Source organism: Excalfactoria chinensis, chromosome 16, assembly GCF_039878825.1.
Source record: "Excalfactoria chinensis isolate bCotChi1 chromosome 16, bCotChi1.hap2, whole genome shotgun sequence".
NCBI classification, from domain to species: Eukaryota; Metazoa; Chordata; class Aves; order Galliformes; family Phasianidae; genus Excalfactoria; species Excalfactoria chinensis.
In genome coordinates, this window is record NC_092840.1 from 10463027 (window position 1) to 10483140 (window position 20114).

At 40.0% G+C, this 20114-nt stretch overlaps 1 protein-coding gene across 2 annotated transcripts; it reads left to right on the forward strand.

Annotated features, from left to right (window-relative positions):
• Nucleotides 1-678: 678 nt before the first annotated feature.
• CHFR (checkpoint with forkhead and ring finger domains) lies at nt 679-19037 on the forward strand. 2 transcript variants are annotated; one of them, XM_072351266.1, is made up of 18 exons: nt 679-803; nt 1258-1408; nt 2282-2381; nt 6917-7026; nt 8047-8106; nt 8253-8471; nt 8849-9064; nt 9695-9851; nt 10080-10234; nt 10527-10689; nt 11358-11500; nt 11643-11762; nt 12065-12148; nt 12787-12857; nt 13261-13348; nt 13535-13642; nt 14368-14440; nt 16285-19037. In XM_072351266.1, the coding sequence occupies exons 2-18, from the start codon at nt 1270-1272 to the stop codon at nt 16325-16327; spliced, it is 2049 nt and encodes a 682-aa protein (XP_072207367.1). In that variant the 5' UTR covers nt 679-803; nt 1258-1269; the 3' UTR covers nt 16328-19037. The 2 variants fall into 2 exon arrangements, with proteins under 2 accessions (XP_072207367.1, XP_072207368.1); XM_072351267.1 differs by lacking the exon at nt 679-803 and adding an exon at nt 866-947.
• Nucleotides 19038-20114: the final 1077 nt, after the last annotated feature.

The following is a 20114-nucleotide window of genomic DNA, read 5'->3' on the forward strand; positions in this document are numbered from 1 at the left end:
GGCCCTAAAGAACCGATTCTTGCAGGTCAATAATGCAAAGCTCCCGAGGACGTGCCTCCATTTTGTCTCACATGGGAGCTTATGACTTCTCTTGAACTGAGGCCCGTGTGATTCCAAACTGTAAGTAATGCTGTGCTCTGTGCATCAGGTACAGCAGATAATTCTGCCTGTATCCATAGAGCTGAAGGGCTCTTACACAGGCTGATGATGCTGTGAGGCTCCTGCGGCCAAAGGGATCCACGGGGCTTTCAGGGAAGGGCAAAATGAAGGCAAAATCTGAACACACAAGCCTATGAACCAGGTAGCAATATCAAAGCAAATCAGTGCACGTGTTTTGTTTTGTTTTGTTTTGGTGGTGGTTGTTTGGTTTTTGGTCTTTTTCCCAACGTTTTGGTTCTGTTTTCAGTGTTTTGTAACAGAAACTCGAGAATCTTCTTATCTGTTACGTATCGAGGAGTTAAACGGGCGGTATTGTTCGCGACATGAGACCCGGCTCATCCTGCCCGCATCAAAGATGGCGCCCGCCACGTTATTCCACTTGCGGGTCCGCCCACACCCAAGATGTCCGCCTAGGCGTTTCCGGCGCCCTACTCTCACTATCATCCTTCCGGTGTCGGCGGAAGAGGCGGCGCTCTAGCAGGCGTGGCTCGGTTGTGGGCGCCGGAAGCTCCGCCTCTGCCGCCGCCGCGTTCTCTATGGCCGCCGCGCGCCGCCTCCAATGGCAGGGCCGGCCCCGCCCCGCCCTGATCAGCTGAGGGAGGCAATGTCTGTTGACAGGAGCCGCCTCGGCCGCGGGACTGGGCGTAAGGGCCGAGCCGAGGGGAGGGGGCGCCGCGCCCGAAGGGGCGGGTGGAGGCGGCGGGGGGGCCGCGGTACCTCCTGCGTACCCCGCGGCGCCGAGAGAGCGGGGCCCGATGGGGGCGGAGGGCGGAAAGTTGGGGAGAGAAGTGAGCGGGGGGAGGGAGGCCGCCCCGGGCCGATCTCTCCTCGGGCGGGGAGCGGCCCTGCGGGGTGGGGGCGGCGGGAAGCGGAGGGGGGTGGGCTGGCGGCGGGAGGCCGGGGGGCGAGGGGAGGGCTCTGGGATCGACACAAAAGGAAGCGGGCAGGGCCGGGAGCACCGGGGGGGGCCGAGAGGCGGCGGCGCTTCGGGGTCCGGGCCGGCCCAACAGGGAGACGGGGCGCCGGCTCCCAAGTGGCCCCTCGCCCCCGGCTGCTGTGTGATGGGGGGTTCGGGTTCGCTTTGTTTGTTTTCGGCAGATGTGAAGGCAAATGGAGCGCTCGGAAGGAGGCGAGCAGAGCAGGCAGCAGCAGCGGCAGCCCTGGGGGAGGCTGACCCGGCTGGGTGCTGAGGAAGCGGAGCCGCACGTCCTGCTGCTGAAAAGAGAGTGGACGATTGGCAGGAAGAAAGGTGGGACGGGCTGCGCCGTGTGGGACGGTGGTGATCCCCGGTCCGGCCTTGTAGCCTTCGGAGGTGGGCTGGAAGTAGAGAGCCCGGGGCCTTCAGCTTCTGGAAGTGCTGCCTAGGTGGTCCCTCGTGCCCCCGAGCTGTGTGAATCGAGGGTTATGTGCGGATCTTTTATCTTGTTTTCCAAGTTGTGGCATGGGAACATGTACACGTGAATGGACCTTTTAGGACAACTGATACAGTGCAAGTAATAAAAAAAGACAGTTGATTCCGAGAGTGCCTGTGTTAGTCCTGTTTATGTGCCTTTTGTGTTTTTGGAAGTCATCATAGAGACTCGCATTGAATAGAATGGAAATAGTGGCAAGTTGCTTGGTATGTTTTGGCCTTTGCACTTCAGTGGGCTTCTGTCAGGACTTTAAGGTAGAGGAGCGGTACTCTCATTTATCAAATGCTGGTCCCCAGTACTCCCTCGGGTGTATTCTGGTGTTACACTGGTATGAAAAAGGGCTGGGTGCTCTGTGACAAAGATCTCCAGAATTTGGATTGAGTGCACCTCAGATTCATGTGAATTTGAACCGCTCTAGAGTGGAGTAATTGCGGTTCGATTTTCATTTGGGAAGGCTGGAAATGGGTAAAGGAAGGGATCTAAAGCATCTTGAAGTGGTTGAAATAACCCTGTATTGGTATGTGGGGCTATTGCACAGTGCTTATACATCACGTAGATGGGCATATTTCTGCTTATATTCCAGCAGAGTTTTTGAACTATTACAAATGTACACGAGTCAGTTTGTTGTGCATTTATAGACATGCAGAATTCTGAGCTGTCTGTGTAATGTGTATTTTTAAGCACACTGGAAAATCTGCTTTCTTTTTAAGGTTGTGACTTATCTTTCCCTGGCAACAAGCTGGTGTCTGGAGATCACTGTAAAATCATAGTGGATGAAGAGTCTGGTCAAGTGTCATTGGAAGATACAAGGTTGGTTCTCCTTTGAGCTTCCACTATTATCTTTTCTTTAGTCCGTGAAATAAAATCTTGGGTACCATTCAAGGCATTAATAGCAAATCCTTTTCCTTCATTTTTCTTCCTCTCTTTTTGCAGATGTGGAGTTGGTTGTTTTTCTTGTTTGTTTGTTGCGCTTCCCCAGTATTTTTTTCCTCTTCAAAGGAACCCATGGAAAATACTGATGGTGTAATAGTTCTCTGGGGTATTTCTTTGGACTTGTGAGAGAAAGCAAAATGGCTTATTGGGGTTTGTTTAACCAGGATGATTATTTCCATGGTGCATTAAGGGTTTGGAAACTAAGGTCCTTAATGTAAAAAGATATAAGCACGTACCTCACTGGAGCTACTATTAAAAATATAAGCTAATTTTGTGAAGCTACTTTTGATGTGTAAAGTTCATTACGGACTTCTTCATATACTGAAGGCCAGTGAACTTGGCATGTTAGTCATGTTATTTCCTGTAGAGTTTTAAGGTTACTGTGGGAGTACAAATAGCACCGTGGGGGTTTGTGGGTGGTTTTCATTGGATTTTATCTTGTTTTCTTTGTGAAATCTGAGAGAGGAATTTGAGCAGAAGGATATTTCTTAGGAGGAGGTTGTAACCCCCTTCGCATTTTCATCTGCTTCGGTTTTGACAGGATTTTTTTGTCTGAGATTGCAGAAAGCTTCTGGTTTATTGCGTTTCAAGAAATCCGTGACATTTTAAAGTGTTTCTGTAAACCACATTCGTTTTCTGCCCCACTGTTGCAGTCAATAAAGAAACAAAAAAGTATTCCTTTTGCCAGCTCCCCCCTTTCTTCGTGTCTAGAAAGCTCTACACCCAAAGATGAGGACAACAGAGTTTACAGAGTACCATGCTGATTTTGCTGTTTCCTTTTCAAATGTACCAGGATGCAGTTAGGTCTTTTGTTCTAATAGTTCAGGTTAGTGTTGGATGCTTCCTGAGGCTTGGAGAATGTTCTAGAAAAACCTTTAATTGAACAGTGGGTGCATCTGCTGTGGCACTGCTGGCACAATCTGTGAGATTTAGTTGACATCTTCCAGCAGAATTTTTGTCGCTTTGTTAATGAGTGGCTGTGCTGATAGTAAGAGGATCTCACTTCTTCTGCATCTCTACATGAGTTTTTATTGTTTTATTTTCCTCCAGTAAAACAGAATCTCGTGGAATTACTGATGTTGGAAGCTGCCTCAGGAGGTCACCTATTTCCAACTCAGTCGAAGAAGGGCTGCCATTCTATTTGAACTGGCTTGTCTAGGTGTTCTCTGGTCCTTTAAGCAGAGACATCTGGTAGCATCTCTTGGCCCTTATCCTGAACCTTGATTATACGAGCAGTGTTTTTTTCTTTGCATTTTGTTTGACTCTACGTAATGAGCCTGACTCCGTAGTCTTGGTATCTTTCTTGTAGGTACTGGATGATTGCTGTTAGGTCTCACGCTGCCCAAGCCACCTTTTCTCAGGAAAAACAGGTCCAATTCCTTTACCCCTTTAGCTCGTGGGTCTTGTGTTCCAGCCCACTGGCCACTGCAGTGGCTCTCTTAAGTCTATCATGGCCTTCCTTGTCACAGGTGTTCCAAAGCTAGATGAAATACTGTAGATCTGGGCAAATGATTTCCAAGCAAAGGGATTAATCACTTCACTTGATCTTCTGACTACACCCTTGTTAATATAACCAGGTGTGCTGTAGGGCTCCCTCACTGCCAAGGCACGCTGCTGACTTACACCTAGGCATAAATCCAAAGTGTATGATCTTATGTTTAGGCATAAAATTCACCAGGATCCCTTGTTGATGTGTCCTTAGCCTTTACTGTTGTGGGTGGTTGTTCCATCCCAGCTTCAGAGTGCTGGGTTTGACCTTATCACCGTATTCCCAGCAGTCTGCCTGGGTCCCTCTCAAGAGCCCAACTCTCACATGTTCTGAATGTAGCCCTTACTTTGGTGTCACCCGCAAGCTTGTTAAAGGTTTAGTTCCCCTTCCCCATCTAGGTTGTAACTAGAGGTAGTAGGTTATCTGAAGGATAGGTGTCTGAACAAAACCCCAGCGGCTTGTGGCTGTTGGGAAACTTTGTACTCCAAGAAGCCATGGGATGAAATGCTAACTTATAGAGAAAAAAATCCTGGGATTTCTACGGAACGGTTATAAATGTCATTGTCCAGCATTATCCGTACATCAAGACATTTCAAGCAATGGATCAGGCCACGTTTGCTGATCATGGTAGTTTCAGGGGGCAGCTGTAAATCTGTTTGAAAAACCATCCCTTGTTTCAAGTGCATGCAGTTGGTAGAATGAGTTTTTACCCATGTGGTGATAATAAAATCTAAAGAAATTGTGAGCAATGCAGAAACTTTCCTCTTTTTCCTTCTTTGCCTCTCCCAACTGGCAAAAAAAAACAACTAGCTAAGTCAAATTAAACCCATTTTTTCACATGATGCATTCATGAGAAGATGGGACTTGTTAAACTGCTGATGTCATAGATGGGCTGCATGCCTATGGAGTACTAACATCAGCTGCTTATGCATGTTATGTTTATGTGCAGCTGACAAAAATGATCTAGGGCCATTCCAGGGTTCTTCTTGCCTGTGTGGTGGTATGAAGTGCAGTTATCTCTTGCTGGGTCAAAAAAACTGAATGAGTTAGTATATCTATTTGCAGAAGACTCCATTCCTCTGAGTCTTCTGACGTTTGCACTGAGTATCGGCTAAGCTCTAAAGAATCCAGCAGGCTGAAAGAAGCATTCTGAATGTTTGAGCTGGCAGTACTGATGCCCAGAGTCCCAGAAAAATACTGCAGCATCAGCTTTTTTCTGCTGTTAAGTGGAAAATAGTTTGGAAACATTGCTGTGGTTAAGCTCAGATTTTTCTGGCGAGAAGGAATGCATTGAAGGAGGCAGCTAGCATGGGATAGCTGGGCTGAGTGAACTTTGTTTTTTGTTTTGTAGCTAAATCAAAGAATATCATTAAATACGCGTAGATGGTCAACGTTGTTATGAACCTCCATGGTAGCATGATGAGTTCATGAATCTATTTTTGAAAGAATTACCATAAATTTGCAGATGAGAGGAAATATGTGAAGAGGACTCGAAATTATTGGGTAAACAGAACCAGTAGTAATGTAACAAACCCCAGTGGTTAGCAAGTAAGGCAATAAAATATCCATGGAACAGTGATTGATGTGACCCAAAGTTTTTTCTTTGTTGATGCTTAAAGTTGCTTTTTAATGTGTTGGATCAGTGGGTTCATGTATGTGGGCAGTGAAAGCCATTGCAGAGAGAAAAGGAAGAAGTGATGTTTTGAACAAGTTGAGCAGTGGCTATTCAAAAAGGCTTGCTTGCCCTTTTAGCTTTTTTAATGCAACACTTTCAACATTGTGTCTGAAAAGGTCAGCAGTACAAAGTTATTTCTCTATTTGTCTTGCTAAACGACAGGAGATTTTCCCAGGTTCAAGTTGCTTTTTAAAGGAAAAACAATAAGGAGAAGGGAAGATGTTTATATCTGAATAACCATCGCTCTCCTCTAGGTAAAAACTGGGCCAGTTGAGGAAGACTGGAATGTGTCCTGAGAACAAGTAGTGCCTTCCAGGAGGTGGCAGCAAAGGTTTGCTGTCGTTTCTTGGAGGAGGTGTTTTGCTGAGGGGGGAAAAAGCATCTTCTTTGCTTTCATATTTGGTACTAATTATTAGACATTGAATGGCAGAAATCGGAAGTTCTAGAATGCTGCAGGCCTGAAAGAGGCTTATCACAAGGTAGCTAAAATTTTTCAGTATTTGAATAATGACTGAATTATTAAAAGCAAAGAGCTTGGATATTGAACATGACTCACAGTGAAAGAGCAAAGATATCTTCATTAATATAGCAGTGCTTTATATTTGCTTCTTTCCTGGTTTAATTTCTTCTGTAAGTCTTGGAGCTTTTATAGATCCCAAAATAATTCCTTCCAACTCTCCTGTAAGTTGTGCATGATAGTTCTCTTATCTGACTTCTTGGGTTTTAGTTGCGGATGCGCTAAGTAACCTTGGAGTTTAAGTTTTTCACTATTTAAAGCAAAAAGGAAGCAATACGAACACCAGTAATGGATCCCTTACTGTACAGAAGCTCCTGTGTGCTGGAATGCCTTAGGAGACTGCCATTGTTAATTAGAGAACATAACCTAGAGCTTCTTGAATAGGAATGCTATTGCCCTTTCTTCTTTCATATTTGAAAGATGGAGACTTTTCTATAGTAACAGTCAGTGAATTATTTTGAGGCAGTGGCCAAGTGTCATGTCTTTATGAAGACCACGTCTTTACTAGGAGCTGCAAACGAGCTTTGGAGTACAAACAGTCCTGCACTTCTCTCTTTGGAACAGGTTTTCTCTTTTCTTTGGTTTTATTTTTGAACGTGTTTCTTTATCCTTGCTTAAAGTATCTTGGAGAGCCAATGGTTTTTTTCATTAAAAGTATCTTGAATTTTCCTTTCCTTCTCCCAGGTAGTCGTGGAACCATTTATATTGTTATCTTTTATTTTTCCTTTTAGTACTAATGGAACAGTAATTAATAAACTAAAAGTGGTTAAGAAGCAGACGCACCCTTTACAAACTGGAGATGTGATCTATGTTGTTTACAGGAAAAATGAGCCAGAGAACAGTAAGTAAAGGATGGCTTGTTTGTTTTTTAAATTGTGTAGTCTTTTTATGTCACAAGAGAAAATAAACATCAATACAATTAAATCAGGGTTATTTCATTTTAAGGTGAATAATTTGTTAATGTGTAGAAACAAGTTCCCATGGAATGGGTTGTGGATTTGCCAGTGTTTACAAAGACAGGTCTGAGCAGCTGTCACACTGAAGCCTGCCTAGGAGCAGATTTGAAAGAAATGGTGCATGCAATAACTGATAAGGTCCTGTTCACATACCCAGTACTTCTTTCAGAACCCCAAATTCTCAAGGTTGTTAGCAATACTTTCTTTGTATATCACATTTAAGCAGTTTTTGGCACCAAAAAAGAATGAGGAATTCACTGCCAAAGTTGAGTTTGATATTGTTGTTGTTGCTTTATTCTTTTAAAGATGAATGGGAAAAGATCCTGTAGTATAAGTAAAATCAGTAAACCTGGAAAGGTTTTTGTGTGCAAAGGTTGGTGGAAAGGGAAATATTATTCAATTGTTCTGTATTAATGGATACTAAATTAGTTTTAGGATAAAACTCGGTGCATGCTATTAATCTGCATGTTCTAGAGTTTATGTTTCTTGCAAAGAAATCTAAGATTGAGTGAAGAATTTGAGAGGTGAGCTCAGAAATAATAACCTCCTTTAAATAACTTTGACTGAAGTATCAGGAAAAAAATGCTTGGTTTGCTGTGATTTAGAGCAGATTTTACATGTACGAAATGATTGAGCCTCTGGTTCCATGGCTGGCACAAGTCGAACCTCATACAAAAGCCTCTCTGCCTGGTTTCCCGAGAAGAAAAGATCTTGCTGTGTTGTTCCTAATTGCCTCCTAAGTAGGAGTATTAACGTTGTACTGTAGAGGTGGTCCCTCGTTTGCCTGTTGTGTTGTCAGACACTTTGGGGAAGCATCTGCCTGGTAGTGGAACATGTTTGTGTGAGATTGAGGTTAGGTGATTTTTATTTAAAAATTCTGTTTAATATTTTTTTCTCTCTTTCAGACGTTGCTTATCTTTATGAATCCTTAAACACAAAACACGATGCAACTCAAGAACCAGTAGGTAAGGAAGTAATTGAAGATTCAAGAAGAGTCGCTAAGCTGCAGTGACTAACAGTGCTTTTTTTAGAGTTTGATTACTTGGGATTCTGAAGCCATCATGTAAAGACTATCACAGATCTTTTTCTTTCCCTTTTTTTTTCCCTCTAGCTGTAGAAGCTAATGTAGAAAACCAATGCCATGTGACCAAAGATACCTCAAGTACAGGAAGAAGTAATGATGAGAACCAAATTACCTCATCACCATCAGCTACTCAGTCTTGCTATGAGGAACCACAGCCATCTACTTCTACATCTAACCTCTTTAATGCTTCTTCTACCTCTCTTACTGAGTCTGCATCTGTTGAACAGGATAATCCTTCTACATCTGGTAAGAGTTATATCAAGTATTTAGTGTGCTATCTCATCAGCTGTTAGACCAGATTTTAATTTTAACCTTATCCCTTCAGGGTGCTTCACATTTCCGTTATAAGTTCTAGTTAAAATGCCAGCGCTCTGCACTTTGAATGGGATTTTTAGTAGGGTTACACAACTAAAGGCCTTTTTTTCCCATGTCCTCTGATTAGTCAGATTGAGTCAGATTGCATGTAGTGTAACCATACATCCGTTACTTGTGCTTTGGCATTCTTTTTTCCTGTACAGATGTCTGGATTGATGTATGTGCGTCATCAGCGTTTGCGTAACTTCTGTTTTTCATGTCCCATATCTGTATGCAACTGTGTTCACTTCTCTGTTTTCATTTTTCAGGATCACAATCCTCACTCTTCACTCCTGTGCCTGCTTTGCCCATCTTAGAATCTATGTGTCTAAGAGCACTTCGTGATGAACATGAAAAGCTGGATGTGAATGCTGACATTTCTGCAATCACTTCAGAAATCGGTGACAAAGAAAATACAGAATTGGGTTCTCAAAGGACAGAGGAGGAAGAAGTTTTGGAACCTGCTAAGAAAAGATTAAAAGGAGGCTAGTATGCTTCAGTATTCTGCAATCTCCTCTTTAATATTATTATTGAAAGTTAATTTAAAAGTTTAAATTAGAAATTTAATGCTGTTTATTTTTCATGGAAACCCAGTGAGGTGAACAGAAGCTTAAGAAAAATAAGTGTGGATTTTTAACATGAAATAAATACAAAGGCACTCATCAAATTTAGAAGGGATTGAAAGGTTACCTGCTTTAACTTGGGGGTTGGACTCAGTGACCTCTTGAGGTCCCTTCCAACCCCTGCAGGTCCATGATTCTGTAAGGTAACTTACAGTGGGTAACTTTTTCCCCCTTCATAATGTCATTCTATGCTGCTGTATTGTGTTAAATCAAGAAATATTATTTACTTGACTTCCCATCTCCAGATTCAGTCAGATCAGTGTCATCAGTCCTTTTTCGATTCTTTTTTTCTTGATTGCTTGGTTTCTGATCCAGTGAGAAGGATGACTTTATTAGCAGAAACCATTATGTGAAAAGCAGGAAACTTTAGTGGTGCCACTGTCAGTGAACAAGGAATTTGTGTGTGCCTTTCTGGTCTTTTTTTTAACACTTGGAGGAAAAAAAAAAAAAGGTTTCAAAATCTACATACTGTGGAGTTTCCTGTCTTTGTAGATGAAGGTGCTTGCCCAAATCTTCCAGCAGCAGCTCCACTTGAATGTATAATTAAAATTGGCTCCGAAGATGCCAAAATGTCAAATGTGAAACCAGATAAGATGGAGGAAACATTAACTTGCATTATCTGCCAAGAATTGCTGCATGACTGTGTAAGGTCTGTATGACTGACAAAACTGTTCTTGTGCTATTGGGTCAGTGACAACGGTTTGAGGTGACCGGGAGATTTGGGGTATTTACAAACACTTCAAGTCTTTTTTTTTTTTTCTTTAATGAGTCTTTCTTATTATCTAAGCAGATCTTGAATGTTTTTTTAAAGTGTTATGAATGTAAATTTAAAAAAATGAAATATTTAGTGTTTACTTGTTCCGCTTGTGTTTTCCAGCTTGCAGCCTTGTATGCATACTTTCTGTGCTGCCTGCTACTCAGGATGGATGGAAAGGTCTTCTCTGTGTCCAACTTGTCGTTGTCCAGTAGAACGTATTTGTAAAAATCACATACTGAACAACTTGGTTGAAGCTTATCTGATTCAGCATCCAGGCAAGTTCAAGTGTGTGTAACAGAACCTGATGTATTTCACACATTAACTATATAGCTCATGTATGCACAAAGTCTATCGCCAATAAAGTATTTGTACGTATACAGAGTACTCGTAGTACTCTGTTTTCTCTGACAAGTCTGCAAAAATCCAAGATCTTCTCGAACCATTATCTAAAAACAAATTTTGTGGCAACAAAAATGCTATGCCTGTGTAAATAGAGTAGAATGGAAATAACAAATGTGAAGAATTCTGTGCTCTTCTCTTGAAACTTGAATTTGGTTTTTCATACAGATAAATGTCGTAATGAAGATGATGTACGTAGCATGGATGCTAGAAACAAAATTACTCAAGACATGTTGCAGCCTAAAGTGCGGAGATCTTTTTCAGACGAGGAAGGAAGTTCAGAAGATTTGCTGGAATTGTCAGACGTAGACAGTGAATCTTCAGATATCAGGTAGGTCTGTTTAAGTTGTGCACTGAATTGAATTTGCTTATACTTGAGTGCCCAAATGTACAAATTTAATTAGTTTCAAAAACGTTCAGAGCATTGGTATTGCTGATATTGTTTCCACGATCATTTCCAGAAAGAACCTTTCTCTTGTTTCCAGGCAAGTTCATTTTTACTAGTAAAAATCTTTGCAATATACTGGCCATCCTTAAGCAATCCAATGTTAAATTGGAACTCCTTGAAGCCCAGTAAGATTCAGTTTATGACTAACAACTTTCTCCTGAATAGTACGGCAGCATCTCATGAAGTGTGGAAGTATCCTTTGTGGCTGTTGCTTTACAGGAAACTGATTTCTGGATAAGGTTTTGTTATGAAAAACAGCAGTCTATGACCATACAAGTATAGCTGCAATTAATGCATCTGGGATCTTGCTTTCACCAGGTGTGTGCTCCCGAAGCAGCTGATGTTTGACCAAGGGATTACTAGCCACCAAAATATCTCTTCTTTTTCAACAGCAAGCATTTTATGTGGTATACCTAGAGGTCCTCCCTGTGTTACTGGATGAAGAAATTCCAAATTAAACTTTGAAGGGTATAATCAACCCTGTCTAGCATAGTGAGGAGTTATATTTGCATTTGAGTATGATTTCCTATGACCTTATTTTATTCTTTCAGTCAGCCATATATAGTATGCAGACAGTGCCCAGGGTATCGGAGACACTCTGTTCCAGCTCTGCCTGGCACGGGCCAGGAGACAGAAGCAGGAGGAATGCAAGCACTGGGAGATGCACCCTCCACATCTGCCAACTTTCCTGCAGGTCAGTGTCACAAAGTCTTGTTAGCAGCTTGCTTGTTACATTCAGATTTTTGTCTATTGTTCTCTAGGATTCCTAGTCCATTTTGTAATTCTTTGCATTGTTCAGTCATTCATTTTTCTTACTTTTTTTCTCACTCATGTAGCTGTCCAGGAATATGTGTGTCCTGCTCAAGGAAGTCACGTAATCTGCACCTGCTGCTTTCAGCCAATGCCTGACCGAAGAGCAGAGCGTGAACAGAATCCTCATGTTGCTCCTCAACAATGTTTGTATTTAGTTCTGTAGCCAAACTTGAGAAAAATTTTGAAAAATAAGTCTCTCTTTGTTTTAATGAAAATTAAGTTTATTTTGAAGAGTGATTTTATTTTATATTCTTTATTTGGAGTCTTCTTGTCAAAGCATGAAACTGTCTTCCTTTATAAAATGTATTTATTAATCCCCTTTTTTGAATAAGGAAGCTGTACTTTTTTTTAAACAAAGCTTATCAGGACTCTTGCTATAAAAATGACAGACTGTTGAGTTTTGTTGTGTGCAATCCTGACAGGGTTTTTCTTTGCTGTTTTACAGGTACTGTTTGTCTGCAGCCCTTCTGTCACTTATACTGGGGCTGCACTCGGATGGCATGTTTTGGCTGTTTGGCACCATTCTGTGGTATTTTGGAATCATGTGTTTTTTATGAGTCTGCTCTCTTTGCCATAGTTTCTGTCTACCTAAAACTTTGGGTAGTTTATGAAATGCAATAGACTACCACAGTTATGCAAGAGGAAATGGAGGCTGTGCCCTCATGCTACAAACATAAGTGATTCTTGAATGTGTATGTCTTAGCATTGAGCATATTGCTTTCCAGCATTAAAAAAAACGTGGCGTATTTCAACCTAGTAGGAGAACCACAAATATCATTGCAAGAGCGTTGAGTGTCTGATGTTAACAAGTTAGAAATTTGAGAAAGAAAGCTTTTTCTCTAGTCTCCCAAAACTCGAGGTTTTAGATGCTTTGAAAAGTAAGAATTGTTGAAAAGACTTGATTGTAGAATATGCTTTAATAACACTGTAAATTTGTGCAGATCAGTAGTACTGTTTGTAATTGTGAAGTCTTAGTGTCTTGTCTTTGATTGCAGCTAGAAATGATGTATTGCACGTATGTGTTCAGCATGTGTTGAACTCGGCCATGTGCTTGGTGCTTGCATGAGCCTGTGTGTTATTCCAGGAAACAAAAGAGCCTTCAGAATATATGTGAGGGCCAAAGGGTTTGGGAAGAAATAAAAATTCTTCTTTTCTTCTTCCAATTAGAAATAAACCTTGGCGACAAGTGTTTAGATGGAGTCCTAAATAACAACCACTATGAGTCAGATATCCTAAAGGTATTTTTTTTTTTTTTTGGTAGTGTTTATGTATGATACATAATAATAAATTTGTGTTGTTTAAGATTTGCTCATGAAATGATAGTGATATTTAATTTATCAAACATGTATGTCTGGAAGCTGCCAAGTTAAATGATAGTGTGGCCAATGGAAATGTCTGTACGTTCATTTAGCAAAAGAAAAGAATATTCTGAATGAAGGATACTGAGCTAACAGTTTTGTTGGTGATTTGAAAGCTAAAAGAAATGGTATTCTGTTACTCTATTTTTATTTGCAAGCAGCCTCATCCCATTTTGAAAGCATAGCTAGATCTACATTTGGAAATATTTGAGAGCTAATGAGAGCTTGGTGTCATTTTAGTTTTGGAGATTTTTCAATATGAAACCAACTTTTTCTTTTTCAGGATTACCTGGCATCCAGGGGTTTGACTTGGAAGAATATGTTAAATGAAAGTCTGTTAGCTCTTCAAAGAGGAGTTTTTATGCTGTCAGGTACGTCTTGTTCACTTTTGTCCACATGTAAGTCTTTGTGTGTATACATATATGTGTAGAACTGAGTGAGAAATCAAGAGGTTTGATGTTCTGTATATACATAACTTGTGATATCGTGACATCTTTGTTAAATTGGATTTCCTATTCCTTACACTGACATTATGTACAAACTGTATTTTTCTGCAGATTACAGAATTACTGGGAACACAGTGCTTTGCTACTGTTGTGGCCTTCGCAGCTTTCGAGAACTCGCCTACCAGTACAGGCAAAATATTCCTGTTGCTGAACTGCCAGGTGAGGTGAACTTTGCACAGTACAGACGGAGTCAATTAAAAAGTTAGTCACTTTTATTCTTGGATCTTCTATATGAAGTCTTAGGTTGAAATGTGATGTGTGTTGCGGCCTCCTTCATCAGGTTTGAGATTGGGAACAGAAACTCTTCCAGTAGTCCACTTTCAAGCGTTACTTGATCCATTCGGTTCTTGTTGTTAGCAAGAGCTTCCACATCTTTAACTACTGAGAATTCTGCTTTTATTTCTGTGCGTAATGAGACAGCTCACCTTGTTTTTCCTCATTTTCGTCATCGCTTTAGCATAACAGCCTGCTGCACCACTCAGTTACTGTGTACATAAAACTGGGGGAGAAGATCAAACTAGCCAAATGAATGGGTTTTTCTTTTTAATGGAAAGGTATCTAGATATATGCCTGGTGTCCTAAAACATGAAGTCAGTATCTGTTAAACTGAATAGTAGAGCTGCAGTTGAGAGCACTGAGAAACAGATCCTTTCATCATAAGTCTGTTTGAGCCTAAAGTTCAGAACTGTGCTTTTAGTCCTTCACTGACTGCTTTCTTAGTTTCTGGGAAGGTGAATTAATGTAGGTTACTTTAGTTTCTTGCCAGTAACGTCTTTTACTGTTGCTGTGGTCAGTAAGCACCAGTAGCAGTGGCATGGTGCTCTATGTCACCTTATTTAATGGCTTCAGAAATAAATAAATGTAGTGTTCTCTTTGCCTTGCAGTGACTGTCACATCACGTCCTGATTGCTACTGGGGACGCAACTGCCGAACTCAGGTCAAAGCACATCATGCCATGTAAGTTACACCTTTTAGAAAGCAGTGAGTTTTTGCTTTCACTTAAAACCAAAACCTTCGGAGTGCTAAAAATTGCATGAGAAACACTGCTGCACTGCAAGTAGAAGTGAATGAGCTTTGGGTTGTGAGTTTTTGTTTGTTTTTAAACACAGCTTGGAAATGGACCCTTCTTGCATGTCTGAAGGTACCGCTAGCACTTTCAAATTGATGTTTTCTACCCCTAACTTCTCCTTCATTCATATCTTTCTCTGCCTCAAGCAGATTTTCATTTGCTCATGTCTTGAGCGCTCCTTGAAAATACTGTGCAGATAATTAATTAGCCCTTTGCTATTTCTTTTGGAACTATGAGAAATGATTTTTAGCAAATTACAATAAACATTAAAGTGATAAACATTAAAGGATAAATTGGTGGGAATAACTTGTGACAAGGGAAGGAAGAAAAGTTTGGAATGTGATAATGGAAACCTGGTAGACAGGTCATTCACTAGAATTATTCATCCAGAATAAGGTCCTTGATTTTTACAAAAGGAAGGCTACTGATAACTGATGCCAAGTCATTCTTGCAAAAGGAGGCCTGTGGAGCTCTTACTCCTTAGTGAGAAATTGCTTATAATGGATTGTAGATTCTGCAGCATCTTTCTAATGCTTCACTGAGCATGCGCAATTAGCGTAATTCCTTTTATGTTTCAGGTACTGTGGGTTGAAAATAACCAGTCTGTACTGCTCGCTCAAGCAGATCATAAAAAAGACTTAAAATATTAATCCCCAGCCACATACAAATGCAGAGTTTTACCAAATACCTTTCAAAAATAATTTGGAATCTAAGTTGCAGATTTAGTTCAAAGCTCTGCTGTTATCTGTAATTTCATGTTACAAGGCTGTCTGTTTTCCCACAGGAGATTTTATTTTGAAGCACTAGGGAGTTAATTCAGTATCAAAGCACTCTCCAGTTGTCTGCACTCGTATTTCGGTGGAAAATTTCATCTAGAATGAGAAGGGTTTTTTCTGCTTGTTTTTTCCAGCTTTAGCTGTTCTAGAGCTTTACTGGTTGCTGCTTAAAATGTTGTTTTAATCCATAGAAATGAGGAAAAAAACCCTCAAAACCTCATATACCACTCCTAGATATTTGGCTGGTTATTTTTGTTTGTTTGTTTTATTGAGCTAAACCGTTTTGATAAGCAGTTTGGGTATGTAGGCAAGCTTTCTTTCCTCTGATTTGGTAAGGAGAAAACACTCTTAGCTCTTCATCTCGTGTTTCACATGTGTGTCAGGGAACACATAACCCAAGAAGAGGAAAAACCAAATGAATAGTGAGAGATTTTAGAGAATTAGAAAGTGCCTTATACAGAATTGTGTGCGGACAGGCTTGCCATTCCCTCTGAACTTAAATAATATACAATGAGAAAAACCTTACTTATTTTATTTCCGGAAGAGGATCGTGTAGAAATGTGTTGTGAGACTGGGCCATAGTAGTTCCTAGTGAGCTGTGTAGTGCTGCTTTAATAAAAATAACTAGTGTCTCTCAGAACAAAATTAATTCTCTTGATTCCTGTTTTACTTGCCTTCTGGATTTGAAGTATGTCGAAGTACAAAGGAATGCTTTTAATAACAGGTTTTCTCTGTATGCATTAGAACTACCAATTGTTAGGCAGGAGATGCTGAAAATCCTGTTACTGGTAGCATGTTAGCAGAGTTCAATCTAAAAAGGTTCTGAAAAGCAGCTACGTTAGCATGTAAATGTTCTCCTTTGAACTGTTTAAAATACCCTGTGAAAGATGACATCTCTTGTGTTGCTTGATTTCTGAGCACTCTGTTACATATTAATACTTCTCTTTGAATTTCAGGAAATTCAATCACATTTGTGAACAAACGCGATTCAAGAACTGAATCCTTGTCTGTAGAGAGGGGACAAAAACTTGTCATACTGCTTGTACAGTTTAAGGTTTCAGGGGATCTTCTCATTTCTCCCATAGCAGGGAACCAATAACTTCTGCATCAGGTAATCTGAAATGAACTTCTTAATTTGTAGAATTTGACAACTGTGTATGAATGAGGTAGTTGTTTTTTTTTTTCCCAAGAAAGTCCAGCAAGCATTGTGTTCCATTCTCATGACTACAACGTCCCTGTGTCGCTTCACTGAAGAACACAAGCAGAAATAACTCACACAGAAACCAGCCATACCTTGGGAAGGCCTAAGAATAAGGAGTGTATTTGCACTACTTGTGAAGAAACTGAGAATAATCCTTAGACTTAAAAAATAGAAATGTTTTGTATGAGTATCTGATGATTATTTCAAGAGCCATTAATATTTAAGAAGGAAATTGTCCGTGTATATTTGTAACTGCATTTTGCGGTGGTCTGCTATTTTGTCACTACTCATGGCTTTGGGGCTAGAAATACATGAATCTTCACTTTAAAGAAAAGAAGTCCGTCCATGGAACAGCTGTTTTAGCTTAAAGCTTGTACCATATGTGCAGTGTTACAGTGGAAGTAGTACGATTCCTTATCTTAGTTTTGTCATATAGATGGGTTTTATTCACGTTAAATAAACAAAAATTAATTGCACAGAAATTTGACAATTGCATTTAAGGTTGGGGTAATACTTGAAGCAGAGCAGCCTTCTGCTAATATTACTTCTGTAGTATTTTATATCAGAAGACCAAACAGTGCTTTTGACGTAGAGCAGCAGCCAGTAGGACACACTGGTTCATTTTTTTGTATTTCTTTTTGGTTTGATATTGTATGCTAAGTATGTACCTCTGCCATGCAGCTGTTCTCTAGCATGCATACACTGGTTAAAATGTAGAAAAAGCTATAATTTAAAACAGAACATAGCAGCTTTACTTGAAAGAACAATCTTTCAGAAAGCAATCGACAGATTGTAGCAATATGGAGGCATGTCTAGCTTGGGATAAGAATGATGAAGGGGGACGCTGGTATCTCTGTCATTAACAGCATAGCTTTTATTTTCACGCCTTTTGGAGAGCTTGTTCCAGAAACATCCCATGCATCACTTCAAAAAATATCCCAACACTATTTTCACCCCCCTCCAGCCCCCATTTCTTCCCCCAATTAATATGATTTAATCTATCTCAAAGCAATTTGGTAGTTAATGTTCACAAAGCTCTACTGGGACCAATTCCTCTCTTTCATCGGACGTAGAGTGAAACAGAATGAGAAGAAAGCATACCACGTTACCTCTGTAGATACCATGTTCTTTTTAGGTATGCCTTATTTTGTGAGTAGGATTTATAGTTCAATAACAAAAAGTGTACACAGCTATCTTGTGTTATAATGGAGCACAAATGATGCAGCACATCGTGTCTACTGGTGTCAGTGGGTTAAACTATTTCCAGTAACGCACATCTTAATATGAATGCTAATGAGAATTATGCATTTGTATTTAGATTTTTGTTTTTTAAAATAGCTGCCGCAAGGATGGGTCTGCTGACCATGCCTGTATGCTATTAAAAATACACTTTCGTGTGGACTTCTCTTCCTAATCTCTGGGCATTTTTCTCCTATGAGTAGGATTGAAATTGGATCTGGAATAATACTTGAAACTTTTTAAACAACATTGCGTTTCTGTCTTTTAGACTTATTAACAAATGTTCTGTTGCTTCTGTATTTGTATTTTATGTTTAGATTTTTTTTAATGGTTATTGTTATCTTCTCAGGACAACCATTCCCAGCTGTTTTTATCTCATTTTTCATCTCTGGCTGTAGCAAAATGAGTGCAGTTGTGGAGATCAAGCCTTTGCACATTACATGCAGAAATGTGCTTTGTGTTCTCATTCACCACTTCCCACACCCCAGATGGGCTCTCAGCACAGACTTGTCTCTGTGCTGGTGCTCAAGCCTCTTGTGCCGAGTTGGGTTTTTTTGGTCAAAAATCATGTCTGCAGTACTTGTACAACCTCACTTGCACTTCAAGTTATGTTTATGTGGCAAAAAAAACCCACAAAAACCTGAGAAAGAAGTTGAGCTGACGTACTTAACATCTGAACTACCTGTGCAGTAGAGGTTCTTCAAATTCCCTTCAAAAATTCTCTTTATTTTGCTGTTACAGATAATTGATCTGCCTTTCTATGCATATAGGGTTGCGGTAGTGCAATGGAATGAAGGGATTCTTATGTCATTTATATTGGTCTAGATGGGAAACTAACTTACAGATGGGGAGGGTGAATAAATCCTGATCTTTATATGCTCTTACGTAGGTAAGAGTATCTGTCATGGGTATTACATACTCTATACGTTAGACCTTTTTAAGTGTATGGTTGCCAGATGATAGTTAATGTGATAAATGTACGAACTATGCTTGGTGTAATTGTTTAAATACTGTAAAGGTGCAGCATATTTTTTAACCTGTCTAAAGCACACCCCCACCTCCTTTATAAGAGATACTTGGAAGCTGAGCATGAAATGTGGTAGAATAGATGCTGTGAAAGCCAGGGTGGTTATAATAGGCTTTGACATAGTGGTGAATAAAGTGTATAGTCTCTTTGAGAGAGTTCTTTTATAAAGAAGGTGGAGCGTAGTTCTTCCAGTTCTCTTTGGGTTGGTTTGGTTTTTTTGCTGAACTAAGAAGTTATTAATTAAAAAAAAAAAAAAAAAACTTAAATAAAAAAATCACTGGAGTAATCTGTTTCTTTTGTGGCACGTTCTCTCACTGCAGGCATGGATGTATGTCACTTTGTCTCATGATTGGTCAAGCTATCAGTTACTTGAATGTTGAAATTTTACAATGAAATATCATCCTTGAACTTGGAGCAACTAAATATAAGGTCTTTTTTTTTTTTTGTCCTTAGCAGAAGCTCCTCTGATCTTTGTTACTGATGTCACACTGTATCACAAAGGATTGTGAGTCTGTCTGCAGCATTTATAACAAATAATACCTGCTTAAAAGCAGCACCTCCCTCTTAGTTAAAAAAAAAAATAAGTTCACTTTGTTTTTTTTAATGGGTACAATTGAAATTCCTACAATACTGTAGAGACAGAACTACCAGCATTATATAATGCAACTCACTTAAGAGCAGGGTAGAGAAAAATGTCATACTGGGTTAATCTTTATACCTTCTGCATTTTCCATGATCTAATTTGTATAAATGATAAGATCTCAGATAACGACTATTAATAGTACTTTTCTTTTTCATACAGTTTTTTCCTTGCAGAGGAAATAGGTTTTCTGTGTACCCTCATTCTGTCTGATGCTGCAGACAGTGAGGCTGGAACAGTTAAACTTCAAACTGCAGCTCAGCATTCCAGGATTTTTTTGTGCTGTTGCTGTTCCTGTAATTGAAGCAGGGATATCCATTACTGTTGTAGTCTTATCTGAACTGCTGTTCTTAAGCCAGCTGCCATTTATGCTTCAGACTAAAATGAAGCGATTAAAACTTGTGGTTCAGTAATACAAAAGTGAAAATGTTGTATTGTTCTGTATTCTGCCATAGGCCTTCGAACTCACAGTAGTCAAAAAAAAGGCTTGTTTTGCATTAATATTAGTGGATTAAAGTGTTTTATACTCCATTGTGTCACCAAACTGCCTGTAACTAAATTAGTTTCAGGAAGCTGTTGATTTTTTGACTTAATGCCCCATCAGTTCTGTCAAAACTCAGTCATTAGCTCATTCATCTTGCAAACAAAATGCATCCATTTTACATCCATTTTTAACTTC

Bases quoted from the DNA above. Each gene is read 5' to 3' on its own strand.
- CHFR (XM_072351266.1), top strand. From the start codon at position 1,270: ATGGAGCGCTCGGAAGGAGGCGAGCAGAGCAGGCAGCAGCAGCGGCAG. The intron at 8,107-8,252 runs GTAAGGAAGTAA...TTTTCCCTCTAG, and splicing joins TGCAACTCAAGAACCAGTAG to CTGTAGAAGCTAATGTAGAA. The intron at 10,690-11,357 runs GTAGGTCTGTTT...TTATTCTTTCAG, and splicing joins AGTGAATCTTCAGATATCAG to TCAGCCATATATAGTATGCA.